The sequence below is a fragment of the Puccinia triticina genome, chromosome 3A, assembly GCF_026914185.1.
Source record: "Puccinia triticina chromosome 3A, complete sequence".
Lineage (NCBI taxonomy): Eukaryota > Fungi > Basidiomycota > Pucciniomycetes > Pucciniales > Pucciniaceae > Puccinia > Puccinia triticina.
Window position 1 is genome coordinate 8,259,706 of NC_070560.1, and position 21,438 is coordinate 8,281,143.

Below are 21,438 nucleotides of genomic sequence, written 5' to 3' on the forward strand. Positions count from 1 at the left end.
TAAAATACACAACTTTTTGAAGTTTTTTTTTGACCAATCAATAGACAGGCTTCTCATTGGCCTCTCTGAATTTTTTGGGAGTTTTTTGAAGCATTCTTCTACGTTAAAAAAATCATTAAAAACCAGAAGAAATGTAGGATTTGGGCGCCTAAAAAACAAGGTTCTCATAGCCCCAAAATTCCAAATCATTTATTGAGTAATGAAACATGCAAGAACACCTACTTCAGAAGTTTTTAGCCACTTTTTGCAAGAATACAGGTCTGAAAAATCAGGATAATTTAGATGCAATGTGCTAATATGTGGTGAAGTTTGTTATTTTTCAGACCCGTATGCTTGCACAAAGTGGCTGAAAACTTTTGAAGTAGCTGTTCTTACATGTTTCAGTACTCAATAAATAATTTGAAATTTTTGGGCTATGGGAACCTTGTTTTTTAGGCGCCCAAATCCTACATTTCTTCTGGTTTTCAATGATTTTTTTTAACATAGAAGAATGCTTCAAAAAACTCCCAAAAAATTCAGAGAGGCCAATGAGAGGCCTGTCTATTGATTGGTCAAAAACAATCTTCAAAAAGTTGCGTATTTTACCCGCAGTGCGCAAAGTGTTTGGGAATCCGCGCACTGTGCAGTGCGCGAAGTGTTTTTCGCAGTGCGCGAAGTATGCCCGTACAATTAATATCACAAAAGCTGAGTTCCAGTTCGCACAGGCCAGAGCTTGTACTTGCCTTAAGCTTCCGAGGAAGCGCTTCGAACAATGTTCCGTGAAAATATGCTTTATTAGGTGCACAGAGGGAAATTCTGTAGCTTCGCGTTCATGCATGTTTTTAGCAGGCGCTGAGAAAGAACGCGGGAAACATTGGACAATGGAAGCTACGGAAAAGATTATCTCGAAAGTCATTTTAGGCCGGGGAATAAAGCAATTTGTATCGATGATATCAATTCGAGCTGTAATTGAAATTGAAAAAATTGCGGTCGCGCCCATGATCACTTTCGTTTCCTCTTTGAAGAAGCTCGTTCTTGCCTTTTCTGGGCTCTCAACTCTTTCCTTCCTCTAGCGTCGACCATCTAAGAAAATAAGAACATGATATAAATTGAGTAAACCTCGGCAGAAAGGGATCCAGCTTATGTTATGTCTGATTGAAATGATATGATATGGAAACCAAACGAACCTTGTATCGCCCCTTGACTCCTCTAGGTCTGCCTTTTTGACCTCTATTCGCACCTTTGGCTACTACGATTTTGATGTCGCTCTTAGTCTTGGGAGTTTTGTGCATCCGACTCATAAGTTTTTCGATTTCAAGCGACTTTTCTTTCTCCGTTAGATCGCTAGTTTCGTTAACCGTATTGGCCTTGCTCTGAGCCTTTTCAATCCGGCGTAGAGTTCGTAATTTCTTGCGTCCTTTCGCTTCTGCTATCTTCTTTATCGGCCTCGCATTCAGTGCTCTCATTTTATCCCTCAAAATCTTGACTGCTTCTTTGGTTACCGGTACGTGTTCTCTGAAATGTCTCATCTCATCATCCATGAACCATGTAGGGAGTTCATTTTTGTCGTCAAAGAATGCATCTCGCTTGAAACCAGAGTCAACTAGTTGATCCTTCGTCTTCTTGCGGTTGACCAAGTCAAGCGCTAGCTGTATGGCCTGCGGAGTGAGCAGCCCTTTTTCTGAAAGATAAGGATATGCAACCGTCAAATTTAACAGTAAAATGAAGAAATCATACTTGCAAAATGCATACCTCGAATAATTTTGGCGTTCTTTTCATCGGGATCTGGGAGTTCGTCGTCCCAAACCCCACCGATCGAGGAGGGCTCAATTGTTCCCATTTCGCTGTCACTGTCTTCTACTTCTGGTGCGGCCAAGTATTTTTCATCCTCGTCGTCATCAAAGCAGATGCTTCCATTACTGGCTTGAGATTCATCATGACCGTTGTCCGAGTCACCGACACCATCTGGAATCAAGGCATCGACGCCTCCTAACGCTTTGAATACTGGCTGATCAAACCATAAATCTGCAGCCGATGCTTGGGCCTCGACAGTCTTGTCGTTTCGCTCTTCGAAATCTACGAGTAGTTTTGGCTTCTTTGCGGCTAAAGGTTTTGAGGCAGATCCTTGTGCTTTCCTCGAGGCAACAATTCGTGCAGCTTGAAGCGTGACGTCTTCCCCATCGCTATCACTATCATCATCGTTGTCGTCAAATTTCTTAGATTTAGCTCTTTTCTGTCGAACGACTTCGATATCATCCCCGCTTCCAATTTCATCATTTTCCTCATCGGCAGGGTCATCTTGGTCATTGCAACCAGTCCATTCCGACTCTTGGTCCTCGTTGTGCTTCGACCTTCGCGCTTCTTCGCGTGCTTTTCGTTTGGCGTCTTTTCGCAATTGGTTTTCTTGATATTCGTCGTATGCAAGGTCCAGGCCTTCCTCGAGATTCTGCAGTTTTGCTTCATCCTCAGAAAGCTCTTCATCTTCACAGTCCTCCGGGTCAGTGTCCATCGGTGAGTCTGAATCATATTCTCCATCGGCATATTTCATGTCATCATCCGAGCTCAAGTCGTGAGAATTCATGTTTTGAAGTCCGAAGACTTCGCCATCCGCGTTTTCTATTCCGATATCCATGGGAGTGGTCATTTGAAGTTGCATGCGCTGCACATCACGGGTTCTTTTTTCGTTCAGTCTCCGTCGTTCGCGCTTGTTTTCCAAAGCTTTTTCGTTTTGGATGCGCGCAAGCTGAAGGGGAGATTATAGAAAGATAAAGAAATATTCAACAAAATGGTCTAATTTAGGGACTATGACGGGAGAGCAAGGAGAGTCAAGACCTACCTCTTCCTTCATAATTTTTTCTTCGTCTATTGGTTCAACCTCTACGGGAGCCTCTGATGACGTCTGATCGACTGGCTTACTGTCGATTCCTAGCAGTTCTCGAACGGTGGTGCGCCATTTGAGGATTTTCTTGAAATCACCTTTGCCCAATACTTTCAGATCCGTCAAGGTGGTCTTTATTTCAGCAGTTGTTGCCTTCAGTTTGTATATTTCTTTATCTTGTTGAGAATCGTCAAACTTGATGCAATTGGCGACCCCGAGGATGCTGACTGGATCTTTCGTATTGATCAAGGCAGAGGCTGACGAAGATTTGTGTAACGTGTAGTCTCCTTCGTCATATCCTTCTCTCGTTCGACGTTTCTTCTCGGGCTTGAAGACGTTCTGGGCATTTGGAGTAAGTTTACTACTACTTGCTTCGGCTTGATCCTCGGTAAGTCTTTTGGTCAAGTCGACATCTTTGAAAACATGAGCAGGATCTAACAGCCGAGGGTCAATTTTCTTGGGGGCCAAGTAACCTTGGCAGACGACAAAGATTTCGGCAGAGACGTTTCTAGAGGAAGGTGGTTTCGTAGCCTCGACTTTCTTAAATAGCTGGTTGAAGATGTACAGCAATGAGTTATAGTCTTTCGACCGGAACACCTTGGTCACGAACGTTCCATTCTGCGCCAGCATTTCCGTCGCTAACTTCAAGGAGTGGAGTACTAGTTCCGACTGGCTGAAGGCGTCCTGAATCCACGCCGTCCCAACGTTAGGAGCTCCATCGTGTAGAACACTAAATCAGATTCGGAGAAGGACGAACAGATCAGCTGATTACCAAAAGCTATATTTAACTTCATGCGGAGGTCTGTTCATACACATCAGCTTTCCAATCCTTCAATTCACTACGAAGCCAAAGCCTGCAGCTTTGAGTGCGAATATCTTCAGTGGCCGTCACGACCTTAGGAATAGGCTTGATAGGTACCAGATCGACCCCGAGGATCAAGCCTAGGACATCACAGCGAAATCAGGAAAAGAAAGCTTTCAGTTGCCTGGATGCAAAATGATATGTCGCAAAACCTTCGACGGGAACACAATTCGCCAATCGACGCACTATTAGCGGGCATCCATTTCGCAGCTACTTGAAGCCAACCACCAGGGGCAGCACATAAATCGATACAACATCTGGCGGATTCCAAGAACTGATAGCGTTTGTTGAGTTGAATTAACTTGAACGCTGACCGAGCTCGATAGCCTTGTTCTTTGGCAAGTCGGTAATACTTGTCCAGTCGGCCTTTCCCAGTCTTTTTCTCTCGTTTCCCCATCGTGTGTGGTGTTTCGTTTTCTTTACGGGTAGATGTATGTACGTTCACGACTTGGCTTCTATGATGTGGTTGGCCGGACAAGAAAGTGGGCGGGGACGAGGAAGCTGCGCTGTGCCGCAGTTTACCCCTACACGGCGGGGGTAGCTTAACTAATCCTCTCGAACGGAGCCCCGAAGGGAGCCCGCGTCCCCGCGGGACAATCTCCGTAGGAGAGGCTTATGAGTAACATGCCCCAATCCTTGTGTAAGGGTTTCTCCTTGAAACAGAAGTCAAGCTAGATGCATATATCACCAGGGGAGATTTTGATGCAATCTCCAGAGAGTGCCATTTTGATGAAATTAGTGTAAGAATTAATGAAAAATTCTGGAACTAATCCACAAATGATCTGAACCTGATCCTGGATTCATGCATAAATCATCCATAAGTCATGCAGAAGTCAACTGGAACACAACTGGAATGCAGTTGAAACCACTAAGACACAATGGCCACAAACAAATCATAATTCAATTTGAACTGTTTGTTAATATTAATTGAGATGAATTCATGGGGTTCAATTCATATTATTTACATGCGCATGAAGGTGGTCATTGTTTTCACTTTGATAATGTAGCTGTCATGTGTGCGTGTGTAAGTTTGTTACAAATCACAGGTTGGGCCTCATGCAGCTCAACAACATGTAGGGCTGGGCCTCGGGTGATATCCGACTGCTTGGGAGGTTATACCCGGAACCCTCCTCCGGTTAGCCTGATCTTGGGTATTCAAACACCAAGTATCCGTTGGGTATTGGGCATACCCGTCAGAGACCAACAGTTTTACAAGATAACTTCTCCTTGCTGGTATTCTATTCCTCCTTGTCAATCTCAACCTCCCTAACGCTCACAAGAGACCTCCCGAAAAATGAAAAAACGGCCGGCAGACAATTTGGAACATGTTTGGCCTGATACTCAGCCATTTCTGACCTCACCAAGTGCATCGCAGAGGGACAACTCGCAAACCCTGCGGAAGTCGTGGGTCTGGAAGTACTTTGTTGACAAAGCGGGCAAAAACAAGGTCCAGTGTACAGTTGTCTTGGAAAATACAAGTCAACCTTGCAATGCCCTCCTAACCCGCGACCAAAGTGGCAGTACAAAATCAATGAGTGAACATCTCTTTTGCAAACATCATCTCCTCAATCCAAGCAAGGTTGACAGCGGCCTAAATAAAATTAACCAGGTGAGAATGAGATCAAAATCAGGTTTTGGGTCAAAACTTATCTGTTTCAACCTTTTCCTCCCCAGAACTCTGAAGAACCGCTCTCATCCAATTCACTCAAGAAAGCGATTGCATATCTCCTTGCTGATGCCGATCTACCTTTTGCCTTTGTTGAGCAACAGTCTTTTCGCAAACTTATGTGTCTATTAAATCCATCAGTTCAACCGGGAAACACTGCAAGGATAATTAAATTTCCCAAAAAGAATACTCAAAGTTTGAGGTTGGGAAAATCATTGGAAAAAAATCACTCTGTACTGAAAAAAAATGCAAACTGAGCGTGCTCAGCCAGAAAAATAAAAATGTGTCAGACTGAGTAAAAAACAATGGGGCACATTTTTGGGGTGATTTGTTGGACGGGCCTGCACAAGGCCCGCATGGGCCCCTAAAAGGCCCGTTAGGCCCATTGAAAAAGTAGTATTTGTTTGGAATTCCGATGCTCTGCTAAAATGTGAAATGGGTCAAACTGAATAAAAAACATGGGGGTGCATTTTTGGGGAGATTTTCTGGACGGGCCTGAATGAGGCTCACATGGCCCCCACAAAGCCCACTGGGCCCATTGAAAGAGTAGCCTTGGTTAAGAAAGCATATCCCACTTTCTTAAATCCACAGAATTCTAGACCTGCAGATCTAAGTTTTGGGGTGTTTTTTTCTCACAAAATGGGGCAAAAATGCCCCATTCTTCTCACTAGGCACATTGAATATCCCCAAAGGCCCGAAGGCCCTATGGATGACCCTCCAGCTGTGCCAGAGCAACGAGCAAAAGAGGGCCGGTTGGTAAACTAGCCAGGGAGGGCCTAACCAAGCAGTTAGGGGGCGGACGAAGCCGAATCCCCTGCGGATCAATGAATCCCAAATCCCCTTCCTTATATATGTAATTACCCACAGGTACCATCTAACCGCACCGCCCGCTTACCCAGATCACAGCCACGCCACCCTCCTCCTATCGTAACTGCCCCGGTGGCGCCCCTATCCTCGATGCACCAGCGGTCGTCGCCACGGGGCACAATGACTGGCCTGAGTCAGGCCAGTCACCGCAGCACTACACATGCGGATGACCAGTCTGAGGGGTGTTGGTATCCATCCCTAAGACCGGTCATCGCAGCTCATCGAGTGGACTGAGACCCAATGACTGGCACAAGCCAGTCATTGAGTGGGTACACAAACCTACCTGCCGGCACACACCGGCCATTGAGAGGGTAAACAACCCACTCGATGACCGGCACACGCCAGTCATTGAGTGGACTGAGACCCGATGACTGGCACAAGCCAGTTTGTGCCAGTCATCGAGTGGGTACACAACCCTCTCGATGCCGGCACACACCGGCCATCGAGAGGGTAAACAACCCACTTGATGCCCGGCACACGCCAGTAATTGAGTGGACTGAGACCCAATGACTGGCACAAGCCAGTCATCGAGTGGGTCTCAATACACTCGATGACCAGCACACGCCGGTTATCGAGTGGGTACACAACCCTCTCGATGCCGGCACACACCAGTCATTGAGTGGGTACACAACCCACTCGATGACGGGCACACGCCAGTCATCGAGTGGAATGTGACCCAATGACTGGCACAAGCCAGTCATCGAGTATGTACACAACCCTCTTGATGCCGGCACACACTGGCCATTGAGAGGGTAAACAACCCACTCGATGACCGGCACACGCCAGTCATCGAGTGGACTGAGACCCAATGACTGGCACAATGTGTACCCAGCGATGACCGGCATCGGTATTCCAGCCATCCCTCAGGCCAGTCATCGCAGCACTACACATGCGAATGACCGGTCTGAGAGGCCTTGGTCTTCCATCCATCCCTAAGACCGGTCATCGCAGCGCTATACATGCGGATGACCGGCCTTCCTCAGGCCGGTTATTGCAAGACTACACGTGCGGATGATCCGCCTCGGTCGTCCCTCAATCCCTCAGGCCGGTCATCCGCACGTGTAGTGCTGTGATGACCGGCCTGCGGAAGGCCGGTCATCCGCATGTATAGCGCTGCGATGACCGGTCTTAGGGATGGATGGAAGACCGAGGCCCCTCAGACCGGTCATTCGCATGTGTAGTCGCACCCTGAGCTGGCTGAGCTGTGCACAGATGAGCGCTGAGCTCATAATTTGTTTCCAAATTCTGTGGTATTGATACATCTGATCATAAATACATGAATTTCTTCTTGGCTTTTTATAATTTTGCACTGTTTATTGTGTAGAAAGATCTACTATTTTAAACTTGGATAACTTCCAAATATTATACCATTAGAAATTAAGCAGCATTTTTATTGAAAACATTCCAATAACGAGTATGGAATAAAATTCTGGGTGAGGTAAGTTTTTAAAATCTAACTACCATATGAGGAGTGTTTTGATGTGGCTGCTATTCCATGAGATGTGATTAAGACGGCTTGGATAGCAAAGGGGGTCAAACATTCCAAATTGGGGAGGTGAAATACTTGCTTGTTTCCTCTGTTGCTGTAAGGCCAAGTTTGAAAATCTCAAGAACCATGATTTAAATGAATGCATTCAAGTCTCCTGAATTGTGACACACCCAGTCCCTGCTTGCCCTGCTTCAGGAAGAATTTCTGTTGATTTCTGCTGGGATAGGCCAGTGGGGGGGGGGGGGGGGGAGGAATATCAGTGGATGGTGACCCAAATATTGAAGGGCTAATGAGGTGACTTGGGGAGCTTTTTGGCAGGAAAGGAGGATGGATTGGTGCCCTGCAGCGGCGGAGCCGCCTTGGCCTCTAGTGCTCAGCTAAGAAACAAAAATGTGTCAACCTGAGTAAAAAAAACGTGGGGCCACACTTTTGGGGAGGGCTTATTGACAGACCTGCATCAGGCCCGTCAGGGCCCACCCAAAAAGTAGTCTTGGTTAAGAATGCCCATATGATGTTTCAGAAAAACACCAATTGACCACTAATCAACAGAAGATATTGAAGGGCTTCTGACATCTGTATGACATTTGTGCACTCACAGAATGTATGTCCAGGCCCTTTCCTTTCCTTGGAACCCTGTTGGCCCGTACAGGCCTGGCATCAGGCCCGTCCAAAAAGCCTCCCCAACAATGTGCCCCTAGGGTTTTTACTCAGTCTGACACATTTTATTTCTTAGCTGAGCATATGCTTTCTTAACCAAGGCTACTCTTTCAATGGGCCCAGTGGGCTTTGTGGGGACCATGTGGGCCTCATTCAGGCCCGTCCAAAAAATCTCCCCAAAAATGTACCCCCATGTTTTTTATTCAGTTTGACCCATTTCACATTTTAGCAGAGCATGGGAATTCCAAACAAATACTACTTTTTCAATGGGCCCAACGGGCCTTTTAGGGGCCCATGCAGGCCTTGTGCAGGCCCGTCCAACAAATCACCCCAAAAATGTGCCCCATTGTTTTTTACTCAGTCTGACACATTTTTATTTTTCTGGCTGAGCACGCTCAGTTTGCATTTTTTTTCAGCACAGAGTGATTTTTTTTCAATGATTTTCCCAACCTCAAACTTTGAGTATTTTTTTTGGGAAATTTAATTATCCTTGAAGTGAAACTTGCTATTCTCCCGAAAATCGATTGCGATGGAAGTACACTACTTGCACCAGTCTCACTCCAACCATATCAGAACAATTTTTAAACATATCAAACACGTTGGATTCATGCTTGACACATGGACTTTGCCAAACACTCTTGCTTTCATGGGAATAACTGGCCATGCAATTACCAATAATTGGGACTTGATAGATATTATTATTGCCATGCCTCAGGTTCATGGTCAGTTTTTTGTGGTATGTTATACAAAGAAAAGACAGAGAAACTGATGATTCAGTTAATTTTGAATGACTTAGGAGCTCATACCGGTGTAAACTTTGCAAATGTGTTTATCGAGGTTCTTGAGGGATTCAATCTCGCAAATTCATTAACGAGCATCACCGCTGACAACGCCAGCAACAATGGAACACTTGCTGCAAGGGTTGAAGAGCTTCTTGATGGACAGTTCTTTGCATCCAAGCACCTGCTCAGATGCATGGCACATGTGATCAACCTTGCCGCAAAAGATGGCCTTCAGGCCTTTGGAGCCAAGTACGACGAATCCAAGGTGGAGCTGACAATGAATCAGCTGGACGCAAATGAAAGGGCCGCCGGCGACGCAACAACCAAACCTGTTGGAGGAACAGACATTGATCTGAAGTCTGTTATCTCTTGTATACACGTTCTAACAACGTTTGTCCAAGCAAGTCCTTAACGACGTGAACAATTTAAGTCTACAATGACTCTGTGCCTCTTGCAAACCCGTGATACCACCAAATATCAAAAAACAAAACACTCATTGCCGTCTAAAACTCAATCTTCAGGTGAAGAACCTTTTCCGGAAAGTGAAAGCAACAACAAGTTACTTATTTTGGATGTGAAGATGCGCTGGAATTCGACCTATCTAATGCTTGATTGTGCTGCCGAACTGAGGGAAGTGTGTACTTTGTTCTGCCATGGCTCTGAAGTTTCCAAATACTTGCTAAAACCGGTCAAATGGGAAAAAGTATCCCAGTTGGTGCAGTTTTTGAAACCTCTCCACAAAGCGACAGAATTTCTATGCTCTTCCCAATATCCAACACTCAATATGTCTCTTCCTATATACATATCACTCATGAAACAAATAATGATAGTTCAATCAGCCTACAAATCCAAACAACTCATTCTGGCAGCCAAGAGTATGATTTCAAAACTCACCAAATATTTACTTCTTGCTTTGGAGAAGAATGACCCTCTCTGTGCAATGATACTCGATCCACGCATCAAGATGGTTTATATAGAAAAGAACACCAAGTTCATTCAACAACAGATAAAACCCGAATTTAATCCGTTGTCCGTTCTTTCCATGTTCAAATCCCAAGCTCGGGGTTTTGATTGCAGCGAAGCCAGATCTAGCCACGCAAGCCAACCGCAGCATCAACCAAAACAGATGAGCTCAATTCTTGCCAATATTTTTGGACCGGACAATACAACAAACAGCCCAGATTCGGAGATACGTGAATACCTGAAGGAAATTAATGAAGGTCCAAAAACAAACGTTCTTGAATACTGGCGCAACAAGACTAGTGTATATCCCTCTCTCGCAGCAATGGCAAGATGCTATCTTGCAATTCCAGCCACCAGCGCACCTTCCGAGCGAGTATTTTCATTATACAAGTCAATTATTGGACCCCAGCGCGGCAGTCTTAGTGCTCAGTCAATAGAAAGTCTCATCTGTCTCAAAGAGTGGTACCGCTCATGCAGGATGTTGGACCCCATCCCTTATGATGATATACCTCAAGATGAAATTAAATATGATTAGCTTAAATTGACTATATCCTCTAATATATTATCTGCTTCCTACAATTTTATACATACATGCAGGCTTGTATAAGAAATTGAGCAAAAAAAAATCCTCGTTTCCCCTCTCTTTGAACTGTTCAACCAAACCCTCTCAATGGTTGGTCCAACCTGTCATTGAGAGGAGCATACACCCTCTCAATGACCGGTTCAACCGGTCATCCTGAGGGGTACACTCTCTCTCAATGACCGGTTGAACCGGCTATTGAGATGAGCCTACACCTTTTGGTCATCCTGGCTTGAAAGTTGCTACCCATCAGGTATACCCAAAGGCTCCAGTTAATTACCTGACCAAAGGTGTTGGGTATTTCTCGGCAAAATACCCTCCCGTGCCCCGCCCAAACGAGTCGGATAGTCGGGTATACCCGAATGGGCCGCGGTCAGGGCCCAGCCCTAACAACATGTGCACCCCTGTTAGAATGATGTGAAAGGCCCATCTGAATGGGCACATTTCCCTAAAGAAGGCTGGTATCATCTAGAATTGAGCCAAAAAAGGATGAAGTATGAGTCAAGTCAAGCTTGGAGGTGTGTGGTCCCAGATTTCAGCTAGACATCCTGGCTTCTTAACATATGTAAGCTTGTGAGTTGTTTTTGTGTTTGTTTGTTTTCCAATGTTTCCACGCACATGCATGTGAGTTTTTTTCCACTTTGCCTATGTAACCTTTGTGTACGCGCGTACATTAGGGTGAAAGATCACTGGAGGGGCCTTTCACAGCTCCCTTATAAGTAAAAACTGGTCAGAAAGCCATGAAAGTCCCCGCGAGTCACATTTACGTTGTGTGGAACCCCTTTGACATAGAAAAATTGATCAACAGAAATTTGCCATAAATTATGGTATTCAAAAATTGCATAAGATTTTTTTACGGGTTTACTTCGCGCACGGAGGGAAACTCGTTGCGCACGGGAATTTCTGGTGACTCAACGTCACGTGACGTCGGGCCCCCCTCCGTGCGCGCCACCAGCTCCCCTCAAAAAACCATCCGCACACGGGGGTGCCGTGCAGTGACAGGTGGCCAGGTTGAGACACCCCGGCCATCTGGAGGAAACAATCCCCTTGATGACCGGTCTGTCCCTCTTGATGACCGGAATAGACCGGTCATTGGGAGGCTACAATCCTCTTGATGACCGGTACAGACCAGTCATCAAGAGGCTACATCCCTCTCAATGACCGGAATCGACCGGTCATCAGGAGGTTACATCCCTCTCAATGACTGGCATAGACCGGTCATTGAGAGGGATGTGTCCCCTTGATGACCGGTACAGACCGGTCATCAAGGAGGATGTGTCCTCTGGATGACCGGTCTATTCCGGTCATCCATCGGGAGGGATTTAACCTCCCAATGACCGGTCTATTCCGGTCATCAAGAGGGATGTAGCCTCTTGATGACCGGTCTATACTGGTCATCAAGAGGGATGTAGCCTCTTGATGACCGGTCTATGCCGGTCATTGAGAGGGATGTAGCCTCTTGATGACCGGTCTATGCTGGTCATCAAGAGGGATGTAGCCTCCCAATGACCGGTCTATTGCGGTCATCGAGAGGGATGTAGCCTCCCAATGACCGGTCTATTCCGGTCATTGAGAGGGATGTGTCCCCTCGATGACCGGTACAGACCGGTCATTGAAGGGGATGTGTCCTCTCGATGACCGGTCTATTCCGGTCATCCATTGGGAGGGATGTAACCTCCCGATGACCGGTCTATTCTGGTCATCAAGAGGGATGTAGCCTCTTGATGACCGGTCTATGCCGGTCATCAAGAGGGATGTAGCCTCCCAATGACTGGTCTGTACCGGTCATCGAGAGGGATGTAGCCTCCCGATGACCGGTTTGTACCGGTCATCAAGGGGGATGTGTCCTCTCAATGACCGGAATGCCGGTCATCAAGAGAGATGTGATATACCCTCTTGATGACCGGTCTGTGCCGTTCATCAAGGGGATTGTTTCCTCTGGATGGCGGAGTGCTCCACCCCGGCCACCTGTCACCGCACGGCACCCTTGTGTGCAGATAGTTTTTTGAGGGGAGCTGGTGGCGCGCACGGAGGGGGGCCCAATGTCACATGACATCAAGTCAACAGAAATTCCCGTGCGCAACGGGTTTCCCTCCGTGCTCAAAGTAAACCCGTTTTTTTACATAAAATCATAAACTGCAATTTTGGCTGGGAGATGTCACTTTGAGTTTTATGCACACTGACATCTCCCAGCCAAAATTGGCTTTATGATTTTATGTAAACAGTGACATATGCAATTTTGAATACCATAAATGAGTAATAATTGGACATTGATTAACTATGATTTCATTAATTTATCCTCAGAAAATTAAATGGTTCTATACAACATTGCGCAAGGTCCTGTGAAAATTCTGCATCACTTCTGACACACTTCCCATTGAATTCTGAAGAATTTCTCAATCATTTCCTAATCCACATCTGACTCACATCAGACCCAGAACAAAATAAAATCATAATCTGGCACTCTCTGGAGAGTGCATCAAAGTTTCCCCTGGTGTATGGTGTTGCAAGCGTGTGTAGGAGCATACCCAACTCCCGCTTGGCCAAGTGCCTCTGAGGGTTGGGTATGTGCCCAGCAGGCTTGATTGGGCAGGTTGCGCGGGGGGCAGAGCTTGGCACACAGCCAAGTCCTGCCACTATGAAAAAAACTTGAGAAAGTGCTGTCAGTTGACATACGCATTCCAGGTTGAAACTTCAAGTACATCCATGGTCATTCCAAGTTTAATAACAGGTTAGCTCAGCATCAAAAGAAGATCTGTAGCTCAGCTTTGGACTTAGCACAGTAGTTGCATGTGCTAAGTGTGTCCTGAGCCATACACCTCAACACCTGCACAGTACTGGTGCTGACTGGTCATCCACGCAAATCCATACTGGCTTCTTGACAAGCCCCTGGGAAGAATGCCCACTATTTTGGCAAGAATACGCGCCCGTGTCAACTAGGAGGAATCCCCCCTGGTTGACAAGGGCATACCTTCACGTTGGTAAATCCCTCCCGGTCGACAACACAAAAAACACAACCATGTCAACCAGGAGGAAGCCCTCCCGGTCATTAACACAATACAACCTGTCGACCGGGAGGAGTCCCTCCCATTCAACTGCTGTATATAGTTGTTGACCAAGAAGGACTCTCCCGGTCAACAGGTTTATATTGTGGTCGACCGGGAGGTACTCCTCCCAGTTGACAGCCACATATATCAGTCAATTGGGAGGAGTCCCTCCCGTTCGACCCCAATATAAACAAGCCAACCGGGAGGAGTCCCTCCCGGTCAACAGCCATATTGAGCAGTTGACCGGGAGGGACTCTCCCGGTCAACATGTTTATATTGTGGTCGACCGGGAGGGACTCTCCCGGTCAACAGGTTTATATTGTGGTCGACCGGGAGGGACTCCTCCTGGTCAACAGTCACATATATCAGTCAATCAGGAGGAGTCCCTCCCGGTCAACCCCAATATGAACCAGCCAACCGGGAGGAGTCCCTCCCGGTTGACAGCCATATCAAGCAGTCAACCGGGAGAAGTCGCCATATCAAGCAGTCGACCGGGAGGGGCTCTCCCCGTCAACAGGTTTATATTGTGGTTGACTGGGAGGGACTCCTCCCGGTCAACAGTGACATGTATCAGTCAATCGGGAGGAGTCCCTCCTGGTCGACCCCAATATGAACCAGCCAACCGGGAGGAGTCCCTCCCGGTCATCAACACAATACAACCTGTTGAACAGGAGGAGCCCTTCCCGGTCAACCACAATATAAACCTGTCGACCGGGAGAGTCCCTCCCGGTCAACAACTATATACAGCAGTCAACCGGGAGGGACTCCTTCCGGTCGACAGGTTGTATTGTGTTGATGACTGGGAGGGCTTCCTCCCGGTAGACAGGTTGTGTTGTGTTGATGATGCGGAGGACTTCCTACCAGTCGACACGGTTGTGTTTTTTGTGTTGTCGACCGGGAGGGATTTACCAACGTGAAGGTATGCCCTTGTTGACCAGGGGGGATTCCTCCTATTTGACATGGGCGCGTATTCTTGCCGACATAGGGGGCATTCTTCCCAGGGGCTGGTCAACAAGCCAGCATGGATGACCTTGAAGCTCAGGAGGGACAAGGATGTGTAGAGCACCCAGCTTGGCATTTGCCTCAGGAAGTATATGCACCTCAGACTGTTTGTACCTCAGTCTAGTGTGTTGTGCACTGTAGACTAAAGCTGAGGAACTTCCAAACATTCCAGGGTGTACCACCTGGGATTAATTTGTATGAGCCTGGTATGAACTAGGTATGAACTTGAGTATGCTGCATGTCAACTGACAGCACTTTCTCAATTTTTTTTCATAGTGTGCTTGGCTGAGATCAAGCTCTGTGCTGATGGGATCTATGACTTGGCATGCAACACACCAGTCATCAGACGCTGTCCCTTGTCTCTGCCTTGAAAGGCAAGAACAATGTACCCTTGAGGAGGGGAAACGTTCTCCCTACTCAACATTTAGGGTGTTCAAAGTTGACTTGCATAAAATCATAACACCATAAAATCATAAAATTCTAAGCTGAAAAAAATATGTTGCACCCATGCACTCAAATCAGAGCAAAATTTCTAGAATGATACATATGAAATCATCACTTGAAAGTTTTATGATTTTATGCATTGAAAATGTTATGATTTCAACTTTGAACACCTTAATTGCACATTGGAAATTGACAAGGGAGATTTTCCTTCTTGATGGCCGGTCTGTGGCTGGTCATTTGGGTGGAAAGAATCCCTTTGTGGTGGGCAATACTTGTATCGATCATCAAGAAGGGAGTCTTCCCTTCTGAATGCCCGGTTTGTAGACCGACCATTGAGGAGGGAAACTTCTCTCCTTCATGGCCGGCACAGCTTTTGGTGTGCGTGGCACCCTCACTTGAAATTGGCCTAGCGAGGCTTTGTGCCAAAGCCCACTTCCCTTGCAATGTGCCAAGCGGGGGTTGGGAGTGTGCCAGGCGGGCTTGAGGATTGGCCAAGTGGGCTTTAGGGTTGGCCACACGCGCTTGGCCTCTTTTTGGCCAAACTTTGGTGAGTGCCCAGACGAGCTTGCAGCACCATATGTGTATGCATCTACATTGTAGTATTCTCTATATAAGCTTGTAGTACTCAACTGCTCTCATTTCCTCTCTTCTTCACCAAGCTGTTCTTCACCTTGAGGTTTCCCTTTTTACCACTTCTCACAATTCATTAGTGAAATATCATTCTTTTATTTAGACTTCTGGCCTTTGGCCCTCTGTCCCTCCAATCTTCCCAGTGAGGGTTCGTGAGGGTTCACAGAACCCTTAAACCTTGTGGTGTTGAAATAAAAGTGTGTCACCTGATAAGAAAAGGTGCTCCACCTCTTTTCTAGATAACTCCGACTTTGAATGGTTACCGGCGCTGGGCTTCTGCAACGTACATATCTCTTCAGTGCTCCGCGATGAGCCTGATATGATCCGCCTAGTCTACGTAAGGTCCAACCGCTCCGCTTACACACAGTAAAATCTGCAAGTAAGTAAGTAGAATTTTGGGTGGTAAAAACTCTCCGCAGTGTAGTAATACACAAAAGTTGAGTAAGAATAGCAGTAACTACAGTAAAATCGTAAAGTGTGTAGTATGTAGAATGATAGAATAGAAGAAGGTAAGTGAGAGAAAAGCCACCACAAAATTCCCTATTCCTCCACTCCCTCCACCTGCATAGCTCTGCTCCCAGCCGACGTCACCTGCATTCTTCCTTTCCCACACTCAACACTGGGTTGATATGATTTGATACAATCACTTCAAGGATAACTAAATTTCCCAAAAAAAATTCTCAAAGTTTGAGATTGGGAAAATCATTGAAAAAAAATCACTCTGTACTGAAAAAAAATGCTAACTGAGCGTGCTCAGCCAAAAAAAATGAAAATGTGTCAGACTGAGTAAAAAACAATGGGGCACATTTTTGGGGTGATTTGTTGGACAGGCCTGCATGAGGCCCGCATGGGCCCCTAACAGGCCCATTGGGCCAATTGAAAAAGTAGTATTTGTTTGGAATTCCCATGCTCTACTAAAATGTGAAATGGGTCAAACTGAATAAAAAATGAGGGGGCACATTTTTGGGGAGATTTTTTGGATGGGCCTGCATGAGGCCCACATGGCCCCCACAAAGCCCACTGGGCCCATTGAAAGACTAGCCTTGGTCAAGAATTCCTATGCTCAGCTAAGAAACAAAAATGTGTCAACCTGAGTAAAAAACATGGGGCGACACTGTTGAGGTAGTATATGTTGGTACACCTCACACACTGTGGGTATCTCGCTGTTGCTGCGGCCCGCAGCAACATCATGACGCTGCATATCAGAATGCAGCGTCAGCTGCAGCAACATCTGGCCAGCTGATTTGCCTTTGGACAGCCGGCCACCGCAGTACATACATAACAACCTCTTGATGACCGGTCCTTGTTCCGGCCATGGAGAGGATTACACACTTCTCTCACTCCTCTTGGTGACCAGCTCATGGATTGGTCATCGGGAGGAGTCCACACTCCTCTTGATGCCAGTACACACCGGCGTCAAGAGGAGTACAGACACCTCTCGATGGCCGGCACAACGACTGGTAACCAAGAGGAGTATGCACTCCTCTCAATGGCTGGCCCAAGGCACGGTCATTGGGAGGAGTACATACACACTTCCCTCGATGGACGGCACAGACCGGGCATCGAGGTGCATGTACTCCTCTCAACGCCGGCCTGTGTTGGCATTGAGAGGAGTAAGGATTCCTCCTCCCGATGACCAGTCCTTGTGCTGGTCATTGAGAGGAGTGTGGACTCCTCCCGATGACCAGTCGTTATGCTGGTCATCGAGAGGAGTGTGGACAACTCTCAATGGCCGGCACAAGGACTCCTCCTGATGGCGGGTCCTTGGGCCAGCCATTGAGAGGAGTGCGTACTCCTCTCGGTGACCGGTTGTTGTGCCGGCCATCAAGAGGTGCGTTGTGTGTACATACCCCGGTGGCCGGCTGAAAAGTGTTGCTGCAATACTTGTTGCGCAGGGTTCGAATCCCCACTGAATCGTCAGATGTCGCTGCGGTCCGGAGCAACATTGAGATGCCCGCACACAGCGGGCAATTGGATGTCGCACGCAGCCCGCAGCGACACCCAAGCCAAGGGGACCCCCTTTACGCGGGTGTCGCTGCGGGCTGCGTGCGACACCCGATTGCCCGCTGTGGCAGTGACACCTGTGGATATAGCTCAATGGTAGAGCAACCCAGCATGCATTGGGGAGATGTGGGTTCGATTCCCCCTGTCCGCACTATTCCTTTTACTCGCTCTACACACACTTTTGGGGAGGGCTTATTGACAGACCTGCATTACTCCTCTCAATAACTGGGACTGTTCTGGTCATCAAGAGGTGTGTTTACTCTGTAGAGGTAGTATATGTTGGTACACCTCACACCTGTGGATATAGCTCAATGGTAGAGCAACCCAGCATGCATCAGGGAGATGCGGCTTCAATTCCCCCTGTCCGCACTATTCCTTTTACTCGCTCTACATACTCCTCTCAATAACTGGGACCATTCTGTTCATTGAGAGGTGTGTTTACTCCTCTCAATAACTGGGACCGTTCTGGTCATTGAGAGGTGTGCTTACATACTCCTCTCAATAACCGGGACCATTCCAGTCATCAAGAGGAATGCTTAATCCCCTTGATGACTGGTGATTTGCACTCCACGTGCGTGCTGGCTGGTCATCAGGGGAGTGTGCATGTACTCCGCTCTGGGACCAGCCTGTGCCAGCCATCTGCACAGTGAAGTCATGGAGTATGTACTTCTGCCCCTCAAAATCTGTTTTTGAGGGGCTGTGTACCCAATCCATGGCTTTTTAGTAGTTTGAAAATCCCCGGGGAGCAACGGTGGGCAGCTAACGCTACAGTAACGCGTAAAGTAGCGTTAAAGTAGCGATTTTGGGACCGTTACCACTGTCGTTAGCAGTAACGGATTGTAGTTAAGGTATCCTCGCATGATGTACTTCTTTCTTAGCTGGAAGCTACGATATCTGGTAAGGTAACTGGTTATTTATTTCTGTGGTTACGATATCCCACATGTCAAGCGTTATCCGTTACAAGTAACAGAGACAAGTTATGGAAAGAAGCATGAAAACAAAACAATTCCAATTGAAATTGAGCCTATTTACCTTGGGGAAGCAATGCATTAAAAGCTTCCCCAGCTGCTTGAAATTCACCGGTCGGTCTCAAAAAGGATCAATAAAGCTGGTGTATGTTTACTTCGTGGAACAAAGAGGGTGGTGTTCAGTGAAACCGCTTGCTCAGTTCCTGTCTCACAGTGAAAATTCTGATGTACAGACATCAAAGAACATTTGTATCAGAATTGTGGCTGTAGCAGCCCCAGCCCAAAGTGGACCCACTTCGGGCTTCTTCACCCCTGGATAAAGCTATTTTGAGTTATCCAGGGTGAAAATCAAGCTACGATATCCTTTGCCGGGCAAAAAGAAATAACGAGGCTTGTTACGCTACTTCAGAGCACAAAATATGCCCGTTACTGTTAGTGGTAACGACACCAGAGGGTAACGCGGGGTCTTTACTTTACTAATATCTGCCAGATATCGTAGAGTAAAGTAACTGCCCACCGTTGCGGGGAGGCTTTCCGCTTATTTTTTGTATTTTTTATCATCCTTTTTTATGTCATGCTGGGGGGTCCAAATACCCCAAGAAAATGGAGGAGGGGCAAGAAAAATCCCCTCTGCCGGCTGGCAGAAAAAAACGGGGAATTTCAAGCTTTTCATTTGCAGTGCGCAAAGCGTTTTGAGCTACTGCGCACTGTGGCCAGGACATTGAGTGGAAGCCCCCTGCAGTGCGCGACAAGTTTTTTGCAGTGCGCAAAGTACATCTGCAAAAAAATCATGCATGTTGAGTTGCCAAAATTTGGGCAGGTAGCCTGTGTTAGACAGATGAAGCCTTGCCATGAATATTGGCAACTCAGCTTCCATAATTTTGTGTGCAGAGAAAGTTGCCAAAATGCATGCAAGTTGCTTGCCATCAGTGTTGAGTCCCACTGTTTTCACAGGAGAAGTGGAAAAGACAAGAAATTGAAGGAACAAAAAGGAAGAGAAAACACAGCTTGTATGGGTGCTCAAGTTGGGCTTTAGGATAACTGTTGTTTTTTTACATATTTGTGAATCTTACACATCACTTGTTGCGTTCTGAGAGATTGGAGTGTACACATTTATTTACATGGCAAAATACAACAAGGAAACGGACCATTGGTCATTCTATGAGAGAAAAAGAAGCATGGGTATGTTCACATGTTTGCTATCTGGTCATGCTATTTTCATCACTGGAAAATGCAAAACATACACAGACAATTAGATCATTTTTGGGAGTGCCAGATGATCTTAAGATGAAAATTAATTGCTCACACTCTTCCGCAACCGCCATTGCTACAACCCCCTTTAGATGGTGTGTGTTTGCTGGGGCTTTCCGTCTTTCGCTTTGTTAAAGTTTTGGCACTGGACCTATCAAAGTTTAAACAGAGGGGGAAGGAGATTTGCGTGAATACTCAATACGCTACTTCAGACGAATGAATCCATAAATTAGCAGGTACTCACGGCCCAGGATAGCTGGTTTCAACACGTCGTCTCTCGATGAACTTATGGGTTACTTTGGATTCTAAGACTTGGATTGATTGAATGATGACTAGGATCGCCAAGATTAGAATCAACTTATTGAACATTTTGCTGTGGTGATGAATATGGTTGCAGGTGGAATCTTTTAACCGCTACCTGGACTGAGAATATACGGTTAATGTGTGTCCTTAGCTGTTGGAGATCGTTGCTACTCAAAAAGTCCTGAAGCCTAAGGAACGGATGGGTTTATATATCCGACGTTCGTCAATTTTCGCTTCGTTCGATCTTCTCCTTGCCATGTAACCAACGACCAACTAGACAGGATGAGGGGACTGGGATAAGGCGAGGCTAAGTAAGATCGTTAAGCTGGAACTCGGTTGTCAAGCTTTCCTCGAATCGATTGACAGGTTGCTGCTGAGGTTGCCAAACCAATGATCATCAACTACCCCCATCCAGATACAATTCTAAGGGAGAGGACCGGAGGTACCGCGCTCGTTTGATCGAGCCAAAAACGACATAAACCTTTATTTACGTTCAATTCCATCCGCCCCTGGTGTGATATACATTGGTATCTATGTTACCACTTCAAACATGGTTGGATTTCCCGCGCGGAATATCCGGTAGCGGTCACGTGATATCCAGTAAATACCCGGAATATCTGGTCGGATTCTCGGATTGAGCTCCCCACTCTCACGCCCATCAGGCCCTGTCTCGCACACATCTCAGATTGATGGCACGCGAGCAAGGAACGCAGGAGGGTGCCAAAGTCCATGCGCAGGATTGGACGGGCGTGTTTTGTATACCAATGATCCGCCCGGAATAGAATAGACAGGCCTGAGCGTTGGTCAAGAAGATAGTCTTGAGTCGATAAAGATTATCCTCCTCAGAGACCTCTTCCCCTCGCTCACCGCTCCCCGACCGTCCATCCTAGCTATTTCGTTTTAGACCCTTTTTTCACAACAACGTATTGTCTTTTGCTTATTGCTTGGACTTCGTGAAGAAGTTCAAGCGGTAAAGTTATGTGGTTATCGGGCACAGCACAAGTTTAAGCTGAAGGATTCTGCCCGTGCCGCCCACAGCATGGGGATCGTGACTGTCAGATTCTAG

General features: G+C 46.7%; 1 protein-coding gene across 1 annotated transcript; it reads right to left on the minus strand.

The window, feature by feature from the left end:
• Nucleotides 1-981: 981 nt before the first annotated feature.
• Nucleotides 982-20,438, minus strand: PtA15_3A885 (uncharacterized protein; the record flags this gene model as incomplete). The annotated part of the gene is made up of 8 exons (XM_053167897.1): nt 982-1,062; nt 1,167-1,660; nt 1,732-2,722; nt 2,816-3,587; nt 3,670-3,799; nt 3,906-4,225; nt 20,125-20,220; nt 20,314-20,438. 8 exons carry the CDS (start codon nt 20,436-20,438, stop codon nt 982-984), a joined length of 3,009 nt encoding a protein of 1,002 aa, XP_053019069.1.
• Nucleotides 20,439-21,438: the final 1,000 nt, after the last annotated feature.